The sequence below is a fragment of the Asterias amurensis genome, chromosome 4 (assembly GCF_032118995.1).
Source record: "Asterias amurensis chromosome 4, ASM3211899v1".
NCBI classification, from domain to species: Eukaryota; Metazoa; Echinodermata; class Asteroidea; order Forcipulatida; family Asteriidae; genus Asterias; species Asterias amurensis.
The window spans coordinates 24,749,339-24,774,578 of record NC_092651.1 but is presented as its reverse complement, the minus strand read 5'-3'; the positions used below and the strand labels follow the sequence as shown (position 1 = coordinate 24,774,578).

Sequence of the window (25,240 nt, the reverse complement as noted above, 5' to 3'; positions counted from 1 at the left end):
TAATTTCTGGCATTTTATGATTTCCAGTTAATTGTTTATTAACATGCACGCTGGCGCCTTTATTGAAAGACTAAGCGAACTTAGTATTGTCCGATATAGACTATTAGGTGCTATTTGTTACTACGCAGGTATTTTCCGTCAATAAATATCAATAATTAAAAAACCATATAACGCAATAACACGGTATTATCACCGGAAATGTCGTTGGCCTTTTACATACAAGAAAACACACATCACAATATATTTTTCATTCTAGAAGATATAAAATACACAACATCATTTTTCATAATCATCTATAAACAAAATTCAATAACACCGGAAATGTCGTTGGACTTTTTAATGAAAGAAAACACACACACCACTATGTATTTTTCACTGTAGAATATAATATAAAATATACACGACACCATGTTCATAATCATCTAGAACCAAGCTATACAAAATACATTTCCCTGCCCGCAAGGCACTCTTAGGAAACATGTCCCGCAACTTACGTATATCCTCAAACACTTAAATGCTTTTGATAAATTTATCCATTTTACATCAGACGAAACGAACACACGCTCACAATACTCACACGCGACTTAAAACCCAAGGCTCTCTCCTAACCAACCAAATTAGCTACGTCATAATTGTTGAAAAGCAGGCAATATAAATACTTTGTGTGCATTTTATTCCACACGACCTATGGGTATGATGCAGTCGTTTGTACAAGGCGCCCGGGTGTCCTTAACCAAGTCCCTATCTACATACAATAATTATTTCCCAAATGCATTTTTGTGCTTTACAGTCTTCTCTGATTCAATTAAAACTCTCCTCCATCGTCCCTCACCTAATACAAACCCATAATACTCGTGGAGTTATAAAGTATTATTTTTATCTCACTTTCTTTCTTTCCTACCTGTAAACAATTTCGATTTGAGTGAGAGAAACGACATGAGTTTATTTGATTCGCACGGTGTAGTGCTTCATCACATTTATCACGGTCGGTAGAACTCTTTCACTTTCGAGTTGACATGAAATTGTGTCAGAAGTAGTCTCCCAAAAAAACGATGTTTTTTTTTCTCATTTTAACTCCCACCAACCAACAACCAAACCACGTCGACCCTTCACACTATAGAGTAGCCTCCCCCGACATCCCATCCCCCAGCATGTCTTGCATGTTATTCCCGCTCATTTCGAGGTCACCTTCCGTGACCCTTACATGAAGCGCGCCACCATACAGCTGTTTTGAATCGAGTGTTGTTTTCCACCGAGTCTGAACGGCAGACTAGCAGCACACGGGGAGGCCCGGCACGTTTTCTCCAGCGCGCCAGAAACCGTCTCTTGTTGTGTCTCCACTTTAAGCGCCAAAAATAACGAGAGGGAAATTGTTGTTCGCACTCTGCACCGACTCTCAGAAGAAAGCAGAATTGTGTTGTTTCTCGGTAGAATATCCTTACCCGAGCCGTTTGTTTCGTCTCCAGGTTTGATGCAGTTCGCAAACAGACAAGCGATGGAACGACAGTGGCTACCATTTATCGTGTACGGCAGTTTTATTTTACTATGGTAAGTTCAAGCATCGATTCCATTTACGGTTAAATTTCTCTTTTATTGAACGGTCGTTGGGCAGTTAAATAAGCTTGTATATCATAATAAACCTACATAGTTATTATTTTGTAGAAATTTTGCTCGATCAATATACTACGAATTCAATTATACGCAAAGTCCTGTAATGAAGGATTTATAATCGAAATATGAGCGCTGTTTTAATTTATCACCCTCTGAACACTTTTACTCTTGTTCTCAGTCTTGCAGACTTGTATTTTTGATGATAACATTATGAATTTTATACCTTAGATGTCATTGAAATATGTAATTCTAGTTCCCTCAACAAAAATGTTAATAATGTTGTCGTAAAGCAGCGTTAAGCATGCAAGTCTTGGTAAAGCCCCGAGAGACCGAGTTGAGAGTATGTTCCTTCGGGGATCACACACGCGTTTGTACGGTACACCACTCCACTCGCGCTAGCCATAGATCCATATTGACTATATCCAAGAAAAAAAACCTTGCTAGATTAGCGTTTGAGTAAAATAGGGAGAGAGTGAAGGGGTGGAAATGTCGGCCTATGAAGGGACCGTGTTATACCCCGCGGGAGACGGAGGGACTCTACGACCCGGAGACCGGGTAAGTCTTAGAGCTTCATCATCCGGAAACCCGGTTTCTCCCGGAGTCACACCTGCGTGTTTCACATCAGCAACCCCCTGGTGTTTTTTTTTTTTTTTTTTTGGGGGGGGTGGCGGGGGGTTGGATGTCGAGGGTCTGTGCTGCCGGCGTCTTCGTTCTACTTCCTGCCCGTATTCCTATCCACCTAAGCACATATATCGGATCAGCCTTAGCCGAGAACAGATAAAACAAATTAGAAAAAAAGGAGTGTTCAAACCCTCCATAACACTACTGAGGAAAATATGCCGTCTCAGAGTCGAGAGAAAATAGTACGAGAAATATTACTGTCTGATATTATTACCAGCTATAGTAACCTTTGACCTTGTGCATTCCGTGGCATTACTGGAAGGCAAGATACCACACTGGTCCCAAGTGAAATGGTAGGAGTGTCAGTATTTAAAAAAAAACTAAAATGCATAGCTTGTGAAAACGTAAAGCTAGCCCTTTTTTCTTCATACTTTTTTGTAAATAAAATCATGCACTTAAACCCGGCGATCTACCTTTGTGCGACTTTGTGTAATCTGGGCCATTTTCTGAAATTCGTATACCGCACTAGTTTCATGTGGAGTTTCAAATAGCAAAAAACAAAAAAACAGTTTAAAAAATCTTTGCGTGGGCTCTTTTTCTTCGAATCAAAAGTTGATAAAAGTCAGGCGGTGCAGTCGCCATGAAATGTAATTTTATGTTTCTGCTATTGAGCTGTGTACAAATTGTACTTACATGAAGTCCAGCCTCAGTAATTGTCAACATCTAATGTCAAAGGTCATCTGTTCTAATGGACTTTCTTGTTTCATTGAAGCTAGGGTTTGACTTGGCTTGGTGAAATCACCGTTATAACTTAATAAAGTGGTACCTCCAAGTGACCTACATTGTAATATGACTTAATTGATTTATTTCTCGTTTTAGTCCAGATGGAACAAACCCCATATGGGGAAGGTGATATGCATATTCATTAGGATGTACAGTTATCCATGAGAAATCTATTGAGATTTTGAGCTGGATAGTACAGCGTCATCTACAAACGCGTGGTGTTAAGGTCTAAAACATCCACATTTTAATTAAATTTGTTTGGTTGACTTATTGTTTTATTCCAGAAGGAACAAACCCGATAATTAAAGTAAAGGCTGTTGTGCATATTCATGAGTATGCATGCACAATGATTAGTCTAAGGATGTTGGATCGGATAAAGTAAAGATGACCTTGCGTCAACTACACACGCTTGCAAGCTTGACTACACCTTCAACCTTGAACCGCCTATTGTCCCTCTATTGTTTATACTTCTTAGCAATAGCTCACATTGGATTTGTACACGTTTTCCAATTGTGGACATTTCCCGATCCGTGGACTCGTTTTGTTCTCTTTTGTTATAGGTCCCCGGTTTGAATGTGTGTACCTACTAGAAATGTCAAGTTATAAAACATCATGATTGTAATATAGTTTGATTGATTGATTTCTTGTGTTATTCCAAAAAGACTATACCCCACATAGGGGAAGGTTAGTTAATACTCACAATAATTTATAAATATCCATCGAAAAACCTATTAGGATTTTTAAAGGGGGGTAATACAAATGACCTTGTGTAATCCACATACGCGAGATGTAATGGTATAAAACATCCAGACTGTAATGTAATTTGATTGATTGATTTCTTGTTATATTCCAAAAGGAACTTACCCCACATTGGACTGCTATATGAATATTCATAATAAAATTCATAATAATATTCATAATAATAAATACATATCCATGAGAAATCTATTGGGACTTTGAGGCGCTTAATAAAGTTGACCCTGTGTAATCTACACACGCGAGATGTCAAGGTCTAAAACATCTACAAGAAATGTCCACTCGAGTGTGGATCGATACTGAGGCTACGCATTAGCATAGCCGCCAGCTGGCTGTATGCTGGAGCCGCATGCGCAGTTGGGTTATTTAAAAATTCCGACAGTTGGGGAAGTTCTTTGTGTGGTGCTGGTAACTTTGGGATGGTGGTATCATGTCTGAATCCATACGTCGATTGAGTTGTATCTTTAACACTCGCAGTTATTCTCGCTAGAAACAGAACTTTGTTATTCTAAGAATAGCTGCTAGCTTTTGTAATAATAATAATAATAATAACAACCGTATTTCTATAGCGCCTAACACCTGCAAAAGAAAGTCTCTAAGCGCTCAGAGGAAAACAAAAGAATAATTAAGTATATGAAGATTTGAATAGATATGTTTTGAGAAGAGTCTGGAAAATTAAATCTTGAAAATTGAAACTTGAAACTTGAAACTTGTATTATCGTGTATTTTATGCACAGTTGTGAAATTTATACAGTTAACTGGTATTGCACCGCCTATGTTACTTAGGTATTCAACGGATCGGGCTGGCTTAGTTGTTTCTTTACCTGGCTTTTACCTCTCTCCCCGGTTCAAAATCCCACCTCAGACCTTGAGGAAATGGTTTGGGTTTTCGGTGTTCCTGAATGTTTGGGTTTTCCCGATTTGGATTTGTCCTCCTAAAATCTAGAAAATTTTCGTTTCTTAGTTCATCCCGTTTGCGTGAATTGTGCTGTTGGATGTGTAGTAAAAAAAAACAAGTTATTACTATCTTTTGAAAAGACTGAGATTTCTTCAGAGCTCTAACGTGATTTTATTTCCTTTGTTTGTTACTGTGGCTACTTTTCTTTCTTTGAGATTAATTTTCCTTTAGTTAATATGTACTTTGATAGGTGTCACATCCCATGATATTAGTATAGGCTTGTACGATAAATAAATTAGTCTAGGGTCCTGCCTTCGTTTGACCTATGACCCGGGTCCAATCAGGAGAGAGTTTTGTGTGTTTTTTGCTGGTCAAAGTTGACCGTGTCCGGGGGCCCGACTCATTTCGGGTCAGCCTGACTAGGAATCCATGTTAAAATTACCCAGACATTTGCCACACACTTGCCTGATAATAATAGCTGTTTTTACATGTTTCACTACTGTGAATGAAATGTCAATAAAAACGCAGTATTTGTTTAGTGTAAATTCTAACATCACCTCATCTCAATGGTGACTCAATCATATTATTCCATCAACTCCAAATAAATGAAGATAGTTCTTGCTTCTTCGATTACCACAAACTTGATCAATCACATCACGCATCCCCGCCCCAAGAGAGATACAGATAGATATATGAGGGGGTAAATTAAATACTAACAAAATGTCAAGGTTTGTAAATGTTGCGCTCCAAACCTGTCGCTACAATCAGCAATTCGGTTTGCCAGCGACGTCTCCAGTGCGAAACACTTAATTCCTATACAGTGCGTGTGTGACTGAGTTAGACTTGCTTATAACGGTTGATCAACTGCTTTGCAATCATGCGTATATGTATCAAGCTGTTAGCATTTCACACTTTAGTACGATTCAACGGATTCACTTTAAGATGGAGACACATTTTTTATTTATTTGCTTTTTTTTTTTGCTACAGTTTTTAACCCTGAAATTTTAGTGCATGCAAGATTCACAATTGGGATGTGGGTTATGATATGAGTTGCACAATATTCAGTTCTTTATCAATATATTATTTGCACTCATGCGAAAACAAGCACTTTTCTGGCAAAACAAATCGTTTGGACTATAAAATAATATAAAGGTAAACTCTTTTTTTTTTGAAGAATGCTTTTTACAAATCCTACAATCCACCTCCACGTATTAAAGGGATGGTATGATTAAAGGGATGGTATGATTTTGGCATCAAAATTGCAGGAAAAGTATGAGAACAGACACTGATGTTGCATAAAAGTGTGTCCCTTTACATTCATGAAAAGGGACGTCATGCCTGTTTCTCCGATGTTTTATACCATTAACCTCTCCCATTACTCGTAATCAAGTAAGGTTATATGCTAATAATTGTTTTGAGTAATTACCAATAGTGTCCACTGCCTTTAATGTATGCATTTCGAAAATCCAATACAAAGTATGTCCTTAAAGTCAGTGAACACGTTTGGTAATTGTCAAAGACCAGTTTTCTCACACTTGGTGTATCCCAACATATGCATAAAATAACAAACTTGTGAAAATGTTGGCTCAAGTGGTCGTTGAAGTTGCAAGAGAATAATAAAAGAAGAAAAAACACACTCGTTACACCAATTTGTGTGCTTTAAGATGCATCATATAAGAACTTCAGGCCTGAAGTATTTTATTATTTGAGTGAGAAATTAAATCCTTCTCTAAAATTACTTTACTTCAGAAGAAGCCGTTTCTCAAAATGTTGAACACTATCAACATCAGCTCTCCTTTGCTCGTTTGTGTGCTAACTATTAGTTGGAGTAAGTACCAATAGTGTCCAGTGCCTTTAAAGGGAATGTACACGTTTGGTAATAACTCAAAACAAGTGCTTACTTAAAAACTTACTTGGTAACGAGCATTGGAGAGCAGTTGTTAGTATACAACATTGTGGAAAACGACTCCCTCTGAGGTAACGTATTTTTTGAGAAAGCGGTATTTCCTCCTTAACACAATAAAAGACTTCTAGCTAGAAGTCTTTTATTCCTATCTGAAAGCACACAAATTCGTTCTCGCAACTTCGATGACCGATTGGTCCCAAATTTTAACAGGCTTGTTATTTTATGCTTATGTTCGGATACACCAAATGAGAAGACTGGTCTTTGAAAATTACCAAACGTGTACCTTCCCTTTAATGTCCGCATTCTGAACATTAACACCATTTTATTGTCATGAATAAAAACCAGTTCTAAGTACTCTTATTCAAATGGGTCAATCTGCCGTACTTGGTGCGGTGATGTGCAGTGATCTACAAAAACTAACTGGTTTTTTAAATAGTGATCGTTCACATCAACGTGCGCATTTACATTTTACTGAATTACACAAACCTTTTCAACCACTTGCCTTGATTTGAAAGAGACAGTAATGAAATGGCTCGCAATTATTTGTGAGTTCTGCTCAATGAAACTTCATTTCCATTAACCTTTTCAAGAAGTCTCTTCAAGTGGGGGTCAAAACCTCGCAAATTTAAATATATGTCGAGGGATGGATGCTCTTCAATGAACACCCTTCAAAAGGTCCTCGCTAGTGGAATAGCCATTGACCAAGAAATCAAAAGCCAACCGTCAGTTAACCGTACGCAAGCCTCCTTCAAAAGAGACATTATCTCTCAGATGTAACATGGATTTCTTTCAGTTGACTGCTTTGCCTGGTATTTGCTCATGTTATGTATAGGCCTACATATTTTTTGATAAACAAGCGCTGTTGTTGTATTGGGTTGTTTTGTTCTCATTTGTACGTCATCTGTTTGTCCGTTTATCTTGTCTATGTTTACCTGTTTGTCTTGTTTTTGTCTGTCCGGCGTTTAACTTGTCTCTCTCTGTCCATTTATCTCGTCATCTCAATTATCTTGTTTCTGTCTGTCCGTTTATCTTGTTTTTGTCTGTCCGTTTATCTTGTTTGTGTCTGTCTGTTTGTTTATCTTGTCTTTGTCTGTCTGTCTGTTTGTCTCGTTTCTGTTTGTCTGTGTGTCTTGTCTCTGTCTGTCCGTTTATCTTGTCTCTGTCTGTCCGTTTATCTTGTTTTTGTCTGTCTATTTGTTATCTTGTCTTTGTTTGTCTGTTTGTCTCGTCTATGTTTGTCTGTTTGTCTTGTCTCTGTCTGTCCGTTTATCGTGTTTCTGTCTGTCCGTTTATCTTGTTTCTGTCTGTCTGTTTATCTTGTTTCTTTCTGTCTGTTCATCTTGTCTCTCTGTCTGTCCACAGGCTGATTACTACAAGCCAAGCCTCGGCTTATTAAATCGGCCTCCATACTGTTCTTTTTCTCTGACTGTATAAACCATATATACTCTGTTCGCCATTACATTGTTTGTGCACTCTGAAATGCTTAGATTTAGACAGTATGGAAATAAAATAATATAAATTAAGTTGAATGGAAATTGATGATTTTATAGTCAGCACCACATGGATGTCTTGTAAGACGTAGAACTTTCTCCGAATCGATATCCTGTCCGTATGTGAAGAAGATCATTTTTCACAATCACTTAAAATATTTGTTAGCAAAAACAGTTACTTGGTTACGAGCGTAAGAGAGCTGTTGATGGTATAAAACATTGTGAGAAACGGCTCACTCTAAAGTAACGTAGTTTATTTATTAGTGATTTATTTTAAATCTGTAAACAAACACAATGATTACAAGTTCTTAACAAAGAGGTACGTTCTTTACTTATGCATCTGTAAACACACAAAGTAATGAAACCAGGGTGTTTTTTCTTTTACCATTCTCTTGCAACTTTGGTGAGCAACTGAGTCAAAATTTTCACCGATTTCTTATTCTATGCATATTTGGTATACACCAAGTGAGAATACTGGTCTTTGACCACTTCCAAAGGTGTCCAGTGCCTTCAAACATTATTATGTCGAGGGATGGGTGGTATTGAAGATTTTATAGTCCAACACACATAGATGCCTTGTAAGACTTTAAAGCATCCTCAGATTGTACCTCACTTGCCAAGACGTTCACTCCTCCATACAGGCGCATAATGGCTAGCATCCAGAAGACAACAAACATGGTGCGGTGCGTGGATTACTCTTCCTGCGTTGGCATAATCGCTCCGGATTTTAGCGATATCTCAAAAACGCGACCACATTTAGAAAAGAAATGTTCACGAAGATTTCTCGTACGAGCTTCTTCCGAATCTATATAATGTGCGTAGGCCTATGCCAAGACGTTCATTCCTCCATAATTTCACAGACGTATAATGGCGTGACTCCACTCTTGTTTAGGGAAAAAACATCGTGAGGTGAATTGTGAATCGACCATTAGAAAAGGTTAGGCAGGGGTGACGCCTTAATTTCTAGTGGTTATTGGTTGGCATGCAATGTTCTATTGGGTGGACAGTCAACGGGTTTAAATGATAAGCGTTGAAAACGGAGTAGACTCATAATTTGTTCTTCTTAATTTGTTTTTCCTCTTCCTGCATTGTTAAAGGCAGTGGACACTATTGGTAATTACTCACAATATTTATTAACATAAAACCTTACTTGGTAACGAGTAATGGGGAGAGGTTGATAGTATAAAACATTGTGAGAAACGGCTCCCTCTGAAGTGACGTAGTTTACGAGAAAGAAGGAATTTTCCACGAATTTGATTTTGAGACCTCGGATTTAGAGTTTGAGGTCTCGAAATCAAGCATCTGAAAGCACACAACTTCGTGTGACAAGGGTGTTTTTTCTTTCTAATGAAAGAAAATTATCTCGCAACTTCAATGACCGATTGAGCTCAAATTTTCACTGGTTTATTATTTTATGCATATGTTGAGATACTCCAAGTGAGAGGACTGCTCTTTGACAATTGCCAATAGTGTTCAGTGTCTTTAAAGGGAATTTGGTAAACGTTTGGCAATCACTCGTAAAATGATGGCAATAAAAACTTACTTGGTTAGAATTACGCCAGTCTTCAAAAGTAGAAATTTGAGAATCATTTCACATTAAAGTATAATGTGCCGTAAGTAAAATATATAACTTGCTTTCACCAACAACTGAATCTGAGAAGAGGTACTGGCAGTAACGTTTCTCAGTTGGTGTATTCTTATTACGGATTAGTAGGGACTTTTCGTTTTCGACGACGGATGGTTCTGCGACGGTAAAAATGACATTTGGCGTCATCTGCGCATGCGTCGGCTTTGATGACGGTCGTCCCTCAATTTCTACGACAGTACTTGGGATGAATCGTTGTGCTGAAAACGACAACGTTTAGCTGAACAACCGTCGCAGAACCATCTGTCGTCGATAACGAAAAGTCCCTAGTCTTTCCGCGTGGCAAAACGCTTCTGACTTTCGGCGATATCTCGTTAACCACCATTTAGACAACCATTTTCACATGTCGATTTTTCTTGTAGGATTACAACAACCAACGGTTCTAAGTGAATTCACAGTGAGTTATGTATTCACGTCAGTGCTAAAAACTTGCTCCACACAAAAGTTATCAAAACCATTATATGACAACTCGGAATCATGTACATAAGCACAATACACTGGCCAAACTTGGGTGTCAAATTGTATCTCTCCGCAATATTACACCTCCAACACTTGGGTGTTAAATTCAATCTTTCCGGTTTGTACACTCTACAAGCTGGGGTGTATATTAAATCTTTTCGGTACAGATAATGCCAAAACTTTAGCGTTACATTAATTATGTACAATATAAACACTACAAAACTGGGGTGTTAAATTGAATCATTTTGGTTTACTGCAAAACCGAGGGCTGCATTATAAACTCTCAATTATTTCTTCTCCATTTGTTTTATTTCTTTTTGCATGGTTGAAAGACGTCTTTTAGATTTCGAGTCTGTGCGTATTTGAGAAGGAAGAATCGTTGTAGGTTCCTGTAAAGGAAATCGTATCACTATTATTATAAAGAAACCTTTGTGCTACATTATTGCACCATAAGCGCGGCACACTGAAAAAGCTCTAGTGTTAATTTGGGTCTTTTAGGTATCTATATCGGACAATACCATAAAGGTTCATGAAATTGTTGACTCTAAATTACTACGTTTATTGCAAAAAAATAATACAACGTGTTTTATGCAAAACGGAAACCCCGAACATGCTGACGGGCCCTTTTAATTGGGCCCCATGATCAGAGATCAGTAGAAAAAAAGAAACAAAGCCAACAGAAAAGGCTTCAACAAATAAAGACAAACTGTTCATACAGTAATACAAGCCGTAAAATCGCAACCAAAATAACAAATAAAAAAGAATGCACACCTTCCCTTTAAACTGACTTCTCTCTGACCGCTTTATTGATTGAGTTGAACCTAATATCAAATTGAATCCACTGACATCATTGACTCATCTCTGAACGTAGGGGGGGGGGGGGGTGCTACCCCAATTAAATTATGGTATATATGTCAACATAACATGAAGTATGCACGACTTCAAATGTATATAGAACGTCAAAGGCTTTCAAATTAATAGTCCGCTTTTCTCCACCACCTTGGGGTTTAAAAGTCGCAGAAATTAAAACTTCGTGACATACTGTGCTAGGGTCGAAACGTCAGCTTTTTATACGATATGTCATTTTGGTATGGTAAGCAGTTTGTAACAGTTAATTGTTTTTTTATCTGTTAAAATATCATTTCATCTGGTTTTGACGTTTGACGTTTGAATGAAAAAAAACAGGAACATTGGTGCACAAAATGTCAAAATTAAAAATGTATGGAATTGTGGATGGTATCCAGCCTCTGCTGAGCAGTATTTGTCTGTGCTTAACCCTTTTTGTGATTACGGACTTTGTGGAATCGGGCCTTGATGTGAACTGCTTGACCAGTGAGTTCCTAGTATAACAGTGATTATTTCGTCCTCTTGTTTGTCTCTCGGAGATAATGTATAATAGTTTTAAATATCTTTCAATTCAAGTGTTCATTGCAAGTATTCAATTCGATTGACCTACAGCTTAAGAATATGAAGTAGGTTTCCAGTCAAGATGATTTTGGTGGGGGCGCAGCTGGAGATGTAGTTGTAATGGGTTACTCTTGTCTATGTATTTCTTGAATTGTCCAACATTGTGCGAGAGGTTTTAGTATCTTTTTAGGGTTAGAGGTAGGGTTAGGGATTGTACGGAGCTCTGAAAGTGCCATCCAGAGTTTTGTTCTGATCCCGAAATAATTTTCTAAAATAATATTTGGGAGATGATATTTCACTTCAAAATGTCCTCATCCCGAGATAAATCATATCACAATGTCGGAGTTAGGATCAGATTTTTTAATTCATTTTGGGTGGTTGTCTAAAGAAAGTTATTTATTTGTTCAAGTGTGATATTTTTACTTTCCTGCATTGTTTGCAGCTTAAACAAATTTAATCCTCCTTTTTTTTTCTTTTCTTCTTGACAATATTACAACTGGATTGAATTGTCTTAGAAAAAGATGGTCAGCGCCTATTATACTTATCTGGGTAACAAAACAATAAACGGTTGAAAGGCGTCATTTGGGAGCAATTTTTATTTTCTTCTTATTCTTCTTCTTCTTCTTCTTCTTTCTTCTTCTTTCACCCTTTTTAGGGGGATGTCTTTGTTTGTCTTTCAATCTTTTTGTTTCTACTTCTTTTTGTGAATTGTCCAAGGCCCCCTTGTATCCGCGCGTTTCGCCGTGTGATGACATGTGTTTAAAATAAATCCGTAATTCTCGTTAACGAGAATTGATATTGTTCTACTTTTTATCAAAAAGTAAAGCATTTCATGGAATAAAATTTCAAGAGAAGTATTCACCACTACCTTTTGTAAACCCTGTAAGTTATTTGTAAATCTGTGACCTTTTTTTTTTTCTGTACCGAAAGGGTCCAATGGCTTTAAAACATACAAAAGTGAGAGCCACAACGAGGAGGAAGAGTTGCACATATTTCTTTTTAAATCTGTGAAGATTTTGTCTCATGAGACCAGAAGGTGTTCAGCAGCATTGTCTAAGGACGGTGTAAATTAAACATAGAAACTGTTCATAAAAAAAACTTGTCGAATGACATAGTATGTTTATAAAGTGGCTTGAAGTTGTTTTCGTTGACGTTAATGTAGAGTCAGCTGTGACAAGTTTACGTGCTAAGGAGTTACACGTGTCTGCACGCATGCTTACACCTGTAACCAATGTGTCGCAAAGTGTAACGTGAATTCGGAAAGGTTAATTGAAAGTGTGGTTGCCAGTTCCTTTTTCGTATACAAAGACAAGTAATAAAGATCTGTTTATGGTTGTCAGTTTTCTATTCATCACCCATGTTCACAAAACACACTCCATATCACGTGTAACCAATATGTCGCAAACTATTACATTAATTCATAAAGGTTAATTGAAAGTGTCTGGTTCCCAGCTCCTTTTACGTATTCAAACGCAACTAATAAAGAACTGTGCATGATTAGATCAGTTGCCGATTTACATTATGTTCACACAAAAAAACGCCCCATATCTCAAAGTATTATTAGGCCTATATATGAATTCCGAAATGGGTTAAAAGTGTCAGCACGGTTTCCAATTCCTTTTACGTATACTTATACGATTAAAGCTTGGCATGGTTGCCAGTTGTCTATTCATACCGCCCATATTATTCACATTACACTCTCCATCCTTGTATCCAATGTGTTTAAAGAACTACATGAATTTATAAAGGTTAATTGGAAGTGTCTGGTTGCCAGTTCCTTTTACGTGTACTAAGACGAGTAATAAACACATGTGCATGGTTGAATGTCTATTCGCATCACCCATACAGCAAACACACTCCATATCATATGTTTCCAATGTGTTGCAAATGTGTTGACATACGTTTAGAAAGGTTAAAGGCAGTGGACATTATTGGTAATTGTCAAATACTAGTCTTCACAGTTGGTGTATCTCAACGTATGCATAAACAAAAACTTTTGAAAATTTGAGCTCAATTGGTCGTCGAAGTTGCGAGATATTAATGAAAGAAAAAAAAACACCCTTGTCACAAGTTGTGTGCTTCCTGATGCTTGATTTCGAGACCTCAAATTCTAAACTTGAGGTCTCGAAATCAAATTCGTGGTAAATTACTTCTTTCTCGAAAACTATATACGTCACTTCAGAGGGAGCTGTTTCTCACAATGTTTTATACTTTCAACCTCTCCCCGTTACTCGTAATCAAGAAAGGTTTTATGATGATAATTGTTTTGAGTAATTACCAATAGTGTCCACTGCCTTTAAATGAAAGTGTCTGGTTGTCAGTTCCTTTTCGTACACTAAGACATGCTAGTTGTCTAGTCACATCACCTATGTTCCTCAAAACACACTCCATACCGACATGGTACCAATCTGTCTCAAACTATTACATTAACTCAGAAAGGTTAATTGAAAGTGTCTGGTTGCCAGTTCCTTTTACGTAGATTATTTAGACGACTAATAACGATGTGTACATGGTTGCTAGTTGTCTATTCACATCGCCCTTGTTCACAAAACACACTACATGTTGTATGTTAGGAATGTGTCTCAAAGCATAACGAGAATTCAGAAAGGTTAATTGAAAGTTTCTGGTTGTCTGTTTCTGTACACGTATACTTATACGACTAGGAAGTTGTCTTACGGTACAAGTTGCCGATTCACATCTCTCCAATGTTCACAAAGAGCACAATTAGTCAGAGTAATTTATCCAACCCAGGAGAAAAGGTCTACAGAAAAATTCTCTTCTTTTTTTATACGGCGAAATTATATACAATGCCACATAACACTAGAGAATTGAAACTTGTGTGTCCATAAATTACTTTATCAACACAATTTGCAATTGAGATTTTCGGCAAACTTGGAAATCTAAAATTGAAAGCGATCTCATTTTCTGCCTACCCATTTTTATCGAATAGGGGGGGGGGGTTGTCACTAACATTGGCGTTATACGACTGTAATATGGCTAACCATTGTCCAACTTGTAGCACAATTTTAACTTTTTTTCAAATGTAGATAACTTTTTGTCTGCTGCAAAGGCAATTAAATTAGTTAAACTAATTTGCCTCCTATTTAATTTCATTTTTTTAATTTATGTAAAATTGTTGTAATTCAGCCTTTGTGCTGCGAGGACAGTTTTTTAATAAACCATTTTATCTATCTATCTATCTATCTTATAGTATCTTTTTTTTTTTTTTTACTACAAAAAAAGTGAACATGCAATCTGACCAAAGAACAGTCAGAAGTCATTCTTAAACATGTGTGTTGCATGGTTACATTTCTCTGGGAAAACAAACGGCCGGCTTTGGGTGTTCCTGTCTGCAGCAGCATGGTTGATATTACAGCTTGCACAACAAAAATTCAATCATTTACATACTATTGTTTCAAACATTGTTTTCCAATTGCGTTTCTTAATAAAATACCATAAAATTCTTAATCGAATAATTAACATCAGCAGCTAAACAAGCGTTACAAACCTTTACATATATTTATCATCAGATGCTTTGTTTAAGTGTTCTTCTTCTTCTCCTCTCTCCCCGAAAACAACTCCCACTTTAAAGGCAGTGGACACTATTGGTAATTGTCAAAGACTAGCCGTCACAGTTGGTGTATCTCAATATATGCATAAAATAACAAACCTGTGAAAATTTGAGCTCAATCGGTCATCAAAGTTGCGAGATAATAATGAAAGAAGAAAACACCCTAGTCACAAGAAGTTGTGTGCGTTTAGATGGTTGATTTCGAGACCTCAAGTTCTAAATCTGAGGTCTCGAAATCAAATTCGTTGAAAATGACTTCTTTCTCGAAAACTATGGCACTTCAGAGGGAGCCGTTTCTCACAATGTTTTATACAACAACCTCTCCCCATTACTCGTCACAAAGAAAGGTTTTATGCTAATAATTATTTTGAGTAACTATAGTGTCCACTGCCTTTAAATATAAATGGTAACATGATGTTTTTAAATAACATAGGAAGCTATTTTCCGTTAGTCGATGAAGTTATGAAATGTCAATGCGACACACAGCAAAACAGTTATAAACATTGTCACTGACTAAGTTATAAATACAGTTAGTATTATCAGGACCCAGCATTATCACAAATTTCCAATAGTCGGTTATAAACAATAATTGCAAGTTACTACAATCCATGTTATCCACAACAGTATTCTACGATATTTTAAAATAGTCAGGAAAAAATAAATAAAAGGAAAAACTAGTTGAGACAAACTGTGGAAAAGGTGCCTTCATAATTCAAACACAATTATTTGAATTATTTAAAATCATTTTTTGTTTAATATCACCATCCGTCAAAATTTGATTTCTTGTACTTATTTTATTCTGTTTATTTTTGAAACATCACATCTGTCACAACTCATTCCAGAAAAAACACAATAATTTCGATCTCTGAGTCAGCTGTTGTTGACTGGAATCTGCCAAAGAAACAAAAACATCCCCTTGGGGTTGTGTGGGTTCGCACAGTTAAAATACCAATGAATTAAACACAACTAAATTCAATTTAATTTGATGAGTAACATCTCGTCATCCCAGCATTCATTGTGACTTTTCATCAATCAATTTTAATCAAAACTTGTCAGTTATCCTCGGCTTGTCAGTTCAAAGTCATCTTTATCCTTGGTTCTACGTCGGTCTCCAAAAGCAAATATACACCGTGTCCTGTTGCCCATGGACAGCTACTGTTTTTCTTAGGTGCTACCCAATAAATTTCATGTTTTCTTTATCAATATGCGTACCCTTGTGCGAAAGGACTTTCTGGCTAGACAAATTGTACACCTAATTAATAATAAAGGTGAACTCTTGTTAGAATAACTCCTTGCATAATCCTAAAATTCATCTCTAAATATTTAAAGCGGGGTATACTTTGGGTAATAAATTGTCAAAGGACAGTATCCTATGTGTACCATAACACGTGCATACCAAAACAAACTTGCGAAAATTTGTAATCAATTTGGACAACGCAGTTGCAAGAAAATAATGAAAGAAAACACACCCACGCTGTAAAGAAATGGTGCTTTAAGATGCATGTGAAAGTCTACATACCTGAAGCCTTTCTCAGATTCGAATTTGTGGTGGGAAATTATACCTCGTTTTCTGTAACTACATTACTATTCGTTTTTGGTTTTTTTAATCAACAGCTCTCCAGAGCTTTTTATTGAGTGAGTTTGTAGGGTCATTAACTTGATAATTAATTACCAAACGTACGTCCAGCCTTTACAGAATACTGCAGTTAACTTCACGTCAAGTATTAAGTTTTTTTGTCTTTCTATTTTACTATTCTGCATAAAATAGTTTTTGTGGCCTGGTACGTTTCGACCATAGCAGAGTCTCTTTCGATGGCTAAAATGATAACACAACAAACATGAACAGGTATGTGCTAGTGGAAATACGTGAAGGAGGGAAGGGGGTGGTTTGACCACAAGAAGATGGAAACAGAAAGGACAATATCAAGTGAGAAAAGTAATGAATTCGTGAATGAGGCAGGCTAAAAAAAGGGGGGATAACTATGGAGAAAAGGAGAAGGCCAGTCGCTTATTAGTCATTTCCTTCATGGATGTTCAGACCGTCGGGTTGAATGGTCTGAAGTCGCCTTATCCATAGTTTCTCCCTACTCAAACGAACAGTCTCTCTATCTTTTACTATTTCCCTAACACTAAAAACAAAGATACGTATCAATCACGTTGCTATAATTTAAATTGAATCGGGAGCTGTATTGTTGAAAATCGATCTGACATTTATGGTGGTACGTGAACGACGTCTCGGTTTGAGACCTACCCCTCCCTTCATGATCCAATCAGCTCGATTGAATTTCTTCCAATTCAACAAACAAATAAATGAATAAATGCTGAAAAGAATTAACTGTTTACCTTCCAAAGGGACCAATGCTATGAATGCGAGCAAAATGTAAATGTCCTCAAGTTTAAACCACAGCACGGTATGTCCTCAAACAAAATATAAAGTGAACATGTATACGTTGTGTCCAGTTGTATGGATATGTATAAATTTTGACCTAAATACATAATCATAACCGATAGCCCCATATAAAATTTAGATATAGAAAATGCATACATCTTTTACAACACGGTTATTATTAACACTCTGGTTGTTAAACTACGTGGGTTTCTGCATTGTGTTGATTCACTATATTAACCCAATTTTCAGAATCTCGTGGTAGATATTCAAATCGGAAATTGCTTGTCGGTGCTTTGTTATTGTAAGCTGCGAGTGACGTACTGTGGCAGACTCATGTTCCGCCATGGTTGAAGGTATAGCTCTTTCTAAAGAGTAGTTGTCATTATGAATCTACTGATACAGTAAGATACTGTAGGCCTAATTTCAATTTTAAATTTGTGCAATTTATGTCATGAAAAGGTCTTGATAGGGTACTGTTTGCTTAAGGCTGACACTGTTATTGTGTTTATCAATTTGATTATGTTAGTGCATGTAAATGTCTTTGTTGTGCTCTTAGATTAGATATTAATGCATGCTTTGGATTTGTAACTTAACCCTTTAATTCTCCCTAGTGGGTCAGAATTGATTCGGATCGCGAGTCCAAGGGAGCCTGAACCGTTTCTGGGTCAAGCTGACCCGGAAGTTGTTTTTTACAATATTCACGTTTTACTCGGTATCTGCATAGAATAATATTATTTGGGTCATTATAACAGGTCATATTGACCTGAAACTGGCTCAGGCCTATCTAAACGAGACCAGTATTCCAGGTCAAAACTAACCTGATTTTGAGTTTAAAACCGTATTTTGACCTGTACGGTTTTTCAAGCTGTTTCTTTTTTCAGCGCCTTTGAATGGTTGGTTAGAGTTAGAGTTAGATTGCGCTTCAGTCAATCTAAGTGGTATCATTACTAGATATCAATGGCAGGGTTATTTATTTTGTATTGGTCATGTGATTTGAGTCAATACAATTCAAATAGACTTAGCTGTTATTGCAACCTGCTTAACAACCAAAATGATTAATGCAAAATTATTCACGTAACGAACCTATAGCAGAGACTTTCTCATTACTCTGATGGGAAACGTGGTGTCAGTAAGGAAAATAAAATTGGCCGATTCAACCCAATTATTTACATTACAATTTAAAAGAGCCGCTTTTTCAACATTTCAAAGTTGTGCATACCTTTATTTCACCTGTGACGAATTGCTGCGTGCTTCTAATACCTCAATACTGTGCCTTTGTCGATGGGCTTGGTGCCATGGGACCTATTACTAATAACACATGACCATAATGAAAGTTCACTCTTTGATTTCCTGTACAACATGTATACTGCAAGAACTGAAGTGTTAACATTGACACTATCGGGTAATAACATAATGATTGATACCGATCAGAGCATTAAAATTCAAACCATCAGGTGCTAAAATGACACAAATAACCACCAAAATAAATCACATTGGTATGATTTTACCACCCTGTGATGTCAACTTTGATTTATTCTTTGTTTCTATTTTGTAACAACACCCAATGGTGTACATTTTTGCATTTATTCCAGTACACCTAATTAATAATAAAGGTGAACTCTTGTTAGAATAACTCCTTGCATAATCCTAAAATTCATCTCTAAATATTTAAAGCGGGGTATACTTTGGGTAATAAATTGTCAAAGGCCAGTATCCATGTGTACCATAACACGTGCATACCAAAACAAACTTGCGAAAATTTGTAATCAATTTGGTCAACGCAGTTGCAAGAAAATAATGAAAGAAAACACACCCACGCTGTAAAGAAATGGTGCTTTAAGATGCATGTGAAAGTCTACATACCTGAAGCCTTTCTCAGATTCGAATTTGTGGTGGGAAATTATACCTCGTTCTCTGTAACTACATTACTATTCGTTTTTTGTTTTTTTAATCAACAGCTCTCCAGAGCTTTTTATTGAGTGAGTTTGTAGGGTCATTAACTTGATAATTAATTACCAAACGTACGTCCAGCCTTTACAGAATACTGCAGTTAACTTCACGTCAAGTGGTGTACATTTTTGCATTTATTCCAGTATAGCCTATAACAGCAGGAAACAGCAGGGAACATATAATTGGGTAATAACTACCCTTTATCATAAAGAATAGAATTGGCTTTTTCCCCCAATGTCTTACCAACCAAAAAGAAAAAAGCAAAACCAAATAATGACCTGACGTTTCGACCCCGGTAGAGTTTTTCTTGCATGCTACAAGAGAAAGACTCTGCTAGGGTCGAAACTATGTCATTAACTACACTAGATAATTAGTGTAATTATTAGAAAACGTTGTGCACCGCAGAATTTTAACGACGTTTCCCATTTCGGTCGCTCTTGCTACATTTTATGGTAACCAGTAGGAACCTTTAGTTTGTTAGCATTAGTGTCATCCATCACATTGTAAAACACATCCGCATTCGGAACATCCCATGACATCCTAAGAGGTTGGTACTCACAAGCTTCCTCTACCCCTCTTTATACCCCCATCCATTCTAGAGTCATCTCTTTGCACAAGGTGAATCGGGGCTTCCTCCCCCCCCCCCTGATACCCCATCTATTCTAGAGTGATCTCTTTGAACAGAGGGGAAGAGGTACTGCTACGTAAGACTAGTAGCCCGAGCTGAAAGTCATGACCCATTTATCGTGTACCCGACTGTGGTGGGATTATTACTCGATCACGGCACAGTTTACGCACGTCACACTTTCGCCTGCCAGTTGTTATATATACTCTCCAATCAGTCTTTAGTTTGTCATGGTCTTACCCTCTCCCATCTTGGTTTATGTCTGATCGCCGTCTTGAACACGTTTGTTGATTTAGAGCGATGTTTAATTAAGGGGAGCTCTCTGTTTGATAACACGTGTGGAGAATGCTTAGACAATCCATCGGTCTTTGGGTTATACGGTTGATGTAGTTATGAGAACGTTATGAGGTCAAGATTTATAGACCGTTTAAGGTGGGGGTTGGTGTTGCTGTTTTTTTGTTTTCAGAATTTGGTTTTATAAAAAGACAACATTAACTTGAGTGGGACCTTAAGGCAGTATTGGTAGTTACTCGAAATAATTATTATCATAAAAACTTACCTGGTAATGAGTCATGGGGAGAGGTTGATAGTATAAAACATTATGAGAAACGGGTCCCTCTGAAGTGACGTAGTTTTCAAGAAAGAAGTCATTTTCAACGAATTTGATTTCGAGGCCTCATAATTAGATTTTGAGGTCTCGAAATCAAGCATCTGAAATCACACAACTTCGTGTGACAAGGGTGTTTTTTCTTTCAAATTATCTCGCGACTTCGATGACCAATTGAGTCCAAATTTTCACAGGTTTGTTATTTTATGCATATGTTGAGATACACCTAGTAAGAAAACTGGTCTTTTACGATTGCCAATACTGTCAAGTGTCTTTTAACCAATAACCTTCGGATTGACGTACCGTTGCTTTCTCTTTTTGTTCATCGTGTTTTCTTCATTTTTTCTCAATCTTCTGTGGAAAAACATATGAGATGAATAGAAAATTATTCTCATTTCGAATTAGGTTTAGAACAGTGAGTTTACAATTAGCAATATACAAAATAAAATCTTCCAGCTTAAAGGTAAAATGTAAATATTTCTGTGAAAAAGGATGGTGACCCCCTTGTTCATCTTCACTGTTATACGGTATCAGCCTTACTAGCGGTACTGTTATTTTTAGGGCGGTCCTTTTTCCTTCTTCTTCTTCTTCTTCTTCTTCTTCTTCTTCTTATAATAATTTATTATTTTGTTGTTAGTATTATCGGGAACACAAGATTAATTTCGATACGTGGTCTAGAAACAAAATTACAGCCAAAATCTTCCTGCCCACGTCGAAGTTCGGTCCACAAAACAACGAACACAAAAACAGTTTCATTAGGTAGCCGCCATCTTGGATTTTCATCTGCATTGCAGACCTGGGGCCAATTTCATAGAGTTGCTTAAGCAAAAATCTTGCTTAAGCACGAAAATAGCTCACCTATTTTACACATGTTACTGGCCAAAATTTCATGCCATATACATTGCTTGTGACTGGTATTTAGCTGTTGTTCACTTCGCATAACAATTGAGTGGAGTCTTGGCCGGTAATCTGATTTTACTAAGCAAGGATTTTTTTGCTTAAGCAAAATGTTGTGCTTAAGCAGCTCTATGAAATTGGGCCCTGTGTTTACGTCTGAATATCACCTGTTCTGCTGTTTTCGTAGGCCAGGTCAAAATGTACTGGATGGTATACCAGTAAGTGGTTACATTATACAGCGAATACTGATCCGTAGTCCTTCTCAACATGAATATGATGATGTCAGCGTTCTTTTGTTGCAGCATTCTGACCCAGATTTTGTGTCGAAATGACTCAAGATCTGGGCCATTTTGACCCCTTACAAGAGCCCACAGCCCTCTGGGCCCCGGTTCCATTGATGGTACTTTGATGCCGTAAAATTGTTAGGGGTTGTCCACTGAAAAATTAAAAATAACACAATTATAGTTCAGTGTAATTAAGTTGGTTTCTGCGATAATTTGTTTGCAACAGGGCCCCATATTATAGAGCTGCTTCAGCACACACACAAACAAAAAGATGCTAAGCACAACACATTCATGTTTACCAGAATAAGGTTACAGCTAAACTACCATGTCACTTGTTACATGTGGTTGATATTCTGCTCATTTCTACTAAGCAGCGAGTTGTTCGTCAATTTCTTTTGCCTAAGCACCTCTATGAAACTGGTCAGTTTGAAAAAGTGTCAGACACAAAGAGTGACAGAAACGGTATGCATAATTCCTCTACAAGCAGTATCTTGCCACTACGCTTTAAACCCCATTGGTGAAGACTTTACCGCTGTTTATCATATGCAGGTGTCATTTAGATACAGGCTTCTTCATAGTAAAAAAAAAAACAGCAGTGGTGACTTTTCAAAAACCATGACTTTCCTTCGACCAAAATTAAGTTGACCTCTCAATTTGAGGTGTAAGCAACCATCTCGATGGAAACCTATAATGATATTTACCTGGCTAGAGCGAGCTGGAGCCCCGCCGGCCAGTCTCTCGAGGCGGAAGTAAATTGAGCCTATACTCTCCATGTTCATCTTCTTTGGCTGAGATCTTCTCTCTCTAGATTCTGTCTGCATTTTGTCAGAGTATGATACTCTATGTATTTACCTGTAAACGCAGCCTTCGGCGGTGGTTGTGGCTGAGGCTGCCTATAAGCCAATTGAAGCCAGTAAGTGCTACGGCTCAGTTAGAGCTAGTTACGTTGAGGTAAAAGTTTTAGGCTACATTAAGGTCGGGGATACCTTAAGGAGTCACACAGGGGCAGAATGTGGAAACATTCGGAGGAATTGTACTCAGATTTTGGAAGGGTTTCAAATATATAAAAAACGACAATTTACACCAATCTAACTTGAGGTTAGAGACTCGTACCTTTCCCATTCACAATGAGGGCTCTATCTATTTGTAAAAAGGTTATATCACACAAATGCAATATTATCTTTAATATTGCTGACTGATAGAAATCTAAAGCAAAATGCATAATTTATATTGTTATTATTGTGAATAACTACGCAAAATATTCCCTCATTGATAACTTATGCTTTAACATAAGAATATTATCAATAACCATTTGGAAAATGCTTTCAGTGTCAGGTGGACATCACCATAATAAGACATATGGATACACAAGTAAGCAAATGACCCGTAATTAAAATTTGACAACAACAATTAAGTGACCTGAACACAACCTCTACAAGGGAGCCAAGACAATAAGCCGTTTGGAGACAATGGCGTATTAATAAATACTCTGTTTGGTGGAAGTCTTTTTGTCTGCACAACACTCGAACAAACAGTGCGGTATTATGGTGTTCGCCATCTCAAATAAGCTATAGGGAATGTATACATTTGGTAGTCACTCAATGTTTTTATTTGTTGAATAATTACTGCCATGGGAATCTATACGTTTATAAATCACCCTTAAAATTAATGGCAAAAAAAAACACTTTTGTTTAGGAGCCTACAGCAGCTTATGATAGTTTAAAGCATTTTGAGAAATATTTCACTTCGAACTAATGGCTATATGTAAAAAAATGTAGGTTTTCGTGCCCACAAAATTGAACCTATAAGAAGGGTTACTGTCAGAACCATTTACTTCAGATTGTGTATTCCTATATAGATATTATTTTCCTGCGGATATCGCTCCGGATGTTTGGCGATAGCTCAAAAACGTAACAACCTTTTTACTTGAAATAAATTTGATTAAATCACATGCTAATTTAATTGTACACATCTACAAATATATATATAATCAAAACAATCGAACGATTCCAAAAACCAAAGGTACACTTTGCCATCAAGGGCAGGTGATAGTGACATAAACATGAAGCTAAAAACTTGATCTAATGTGTAAATGTTCCATTGGAGATGTTTGTACTTTGTTTTCACTGGTGATGAATAAACGGAGTCTTAGAGCTCCACTCAAAAGAAGAAAAAAAGAAAAAAGAAAAAAAAAACTTGAAGGAACACGTTGCCTTGGATCGGACGAGTTGGTCTATAAAAGGCGTTCTTTAACCGTTTGTTATGAAATGCATTGGTTAGAAAGATGTTTGAAAAGTAGAATATAATGATCCACACAAGTATCACTCAAAATGCACGGTTTTCATTTTACGTCACAAACTAACACGGTCGGCCATTTATGGGAGTCAACAATTTGACTCCCATAAATGCCCGACCGTGTTAGTCGACGAGGTAAAAAAAATAAATCGCAATTTCGAGGCATATTTGTGTAGATCATTGTATTCTCTACTTTTACAACATCTTTCTACCCAAATGCATTTTATAAAGAACGCTTTTCAAAGACCAACTCGACAGAATCAAGGCAACGTGTTCCTTAAATAATTTAAAGTTGGTTGCACTGATTGTGTTTAGCTAATACTGTTAGTTTGTATTTTACATCGGGTGAATTTTATGATGTCTAATTGTCGACAGACAATCTTCTGATGACAGATTTCTAAGTGTATATGATGGTAGTCTGGCACCTATAAGCTCTGTTGCATTAAAATCTCGGTTTATATTAGCTTGTCCTCTACTTTTTCTTCTTTTTCTTTCCCCTTAAGTTTTTACTTTTAATTATGTCTAATAAGTGAAAAGGTGGTAAAGTTATTTCCAAAAGTATTCCTGGTTTTATTTTGTAGCTGTGGTTGACTTCTATAATGTTCCGCGGTCCAACCAAGGCGCACGATAACTTGTTGCGATTTGTTCTTTAATATCTTGGTGAATTTTGATAGTGGGGTTTGGGTTGTTGGTTGTTTTGTTTTTTATAACTAATTGTTTGAAATACTCTTAAGTTCCTCTTGGCTCTTGTCTTAGTCCGAAGATTTTTGAATTCTTAGTCTGAATGTCTCGTATTTCTTTCTCTTTTCCTTGAACTCTCCTTGCCACTGACATGGTTGTGATCTTCCTCAGTAGTGGCCTACGATTCTGCAAAATGGACTCTCATCAAAATACCAAAGCTGGAAAACATCTTGCAATTACTTCCGCCCGAACAGACTTCCCGAGTTAGCTCCGCGATGTCTGCACGAGTTTCAGCCAAATTATGCTCCCATTGGAGTTCTCTTCAACTCTGACGTTGTTGAAGATCCATCTCAATATGAAATTAT

General features: G+C 37.0%; 1 protein-coding gene across 1 annotated transcript in view; it reads left to right on the top strand.

The window, feature by feature from the left end:
• Positions 1-1,442: 1,442 nt before the first annotated feature.
• LOC139936277 (gamma-aminobutyric acid receptor subunit alpha-2-like) overlaps positions 1,443-25,240 on the top strand; it is a 79,981-nt gene continuing 56,183 nt past the window's right edge. Inside the window, exon 1 of the mRNA XM_071931069.1 lies at positions 1,443-1,548. Coding sequence (XP_071787170.1) covers positions 1,472-1,548 — 77 coding nt within the window. The 5' untranslated portion in view covers positions 1,443-1,471. The remainder of the gene's footprint in view (positions 1,549-25,240) is intronic.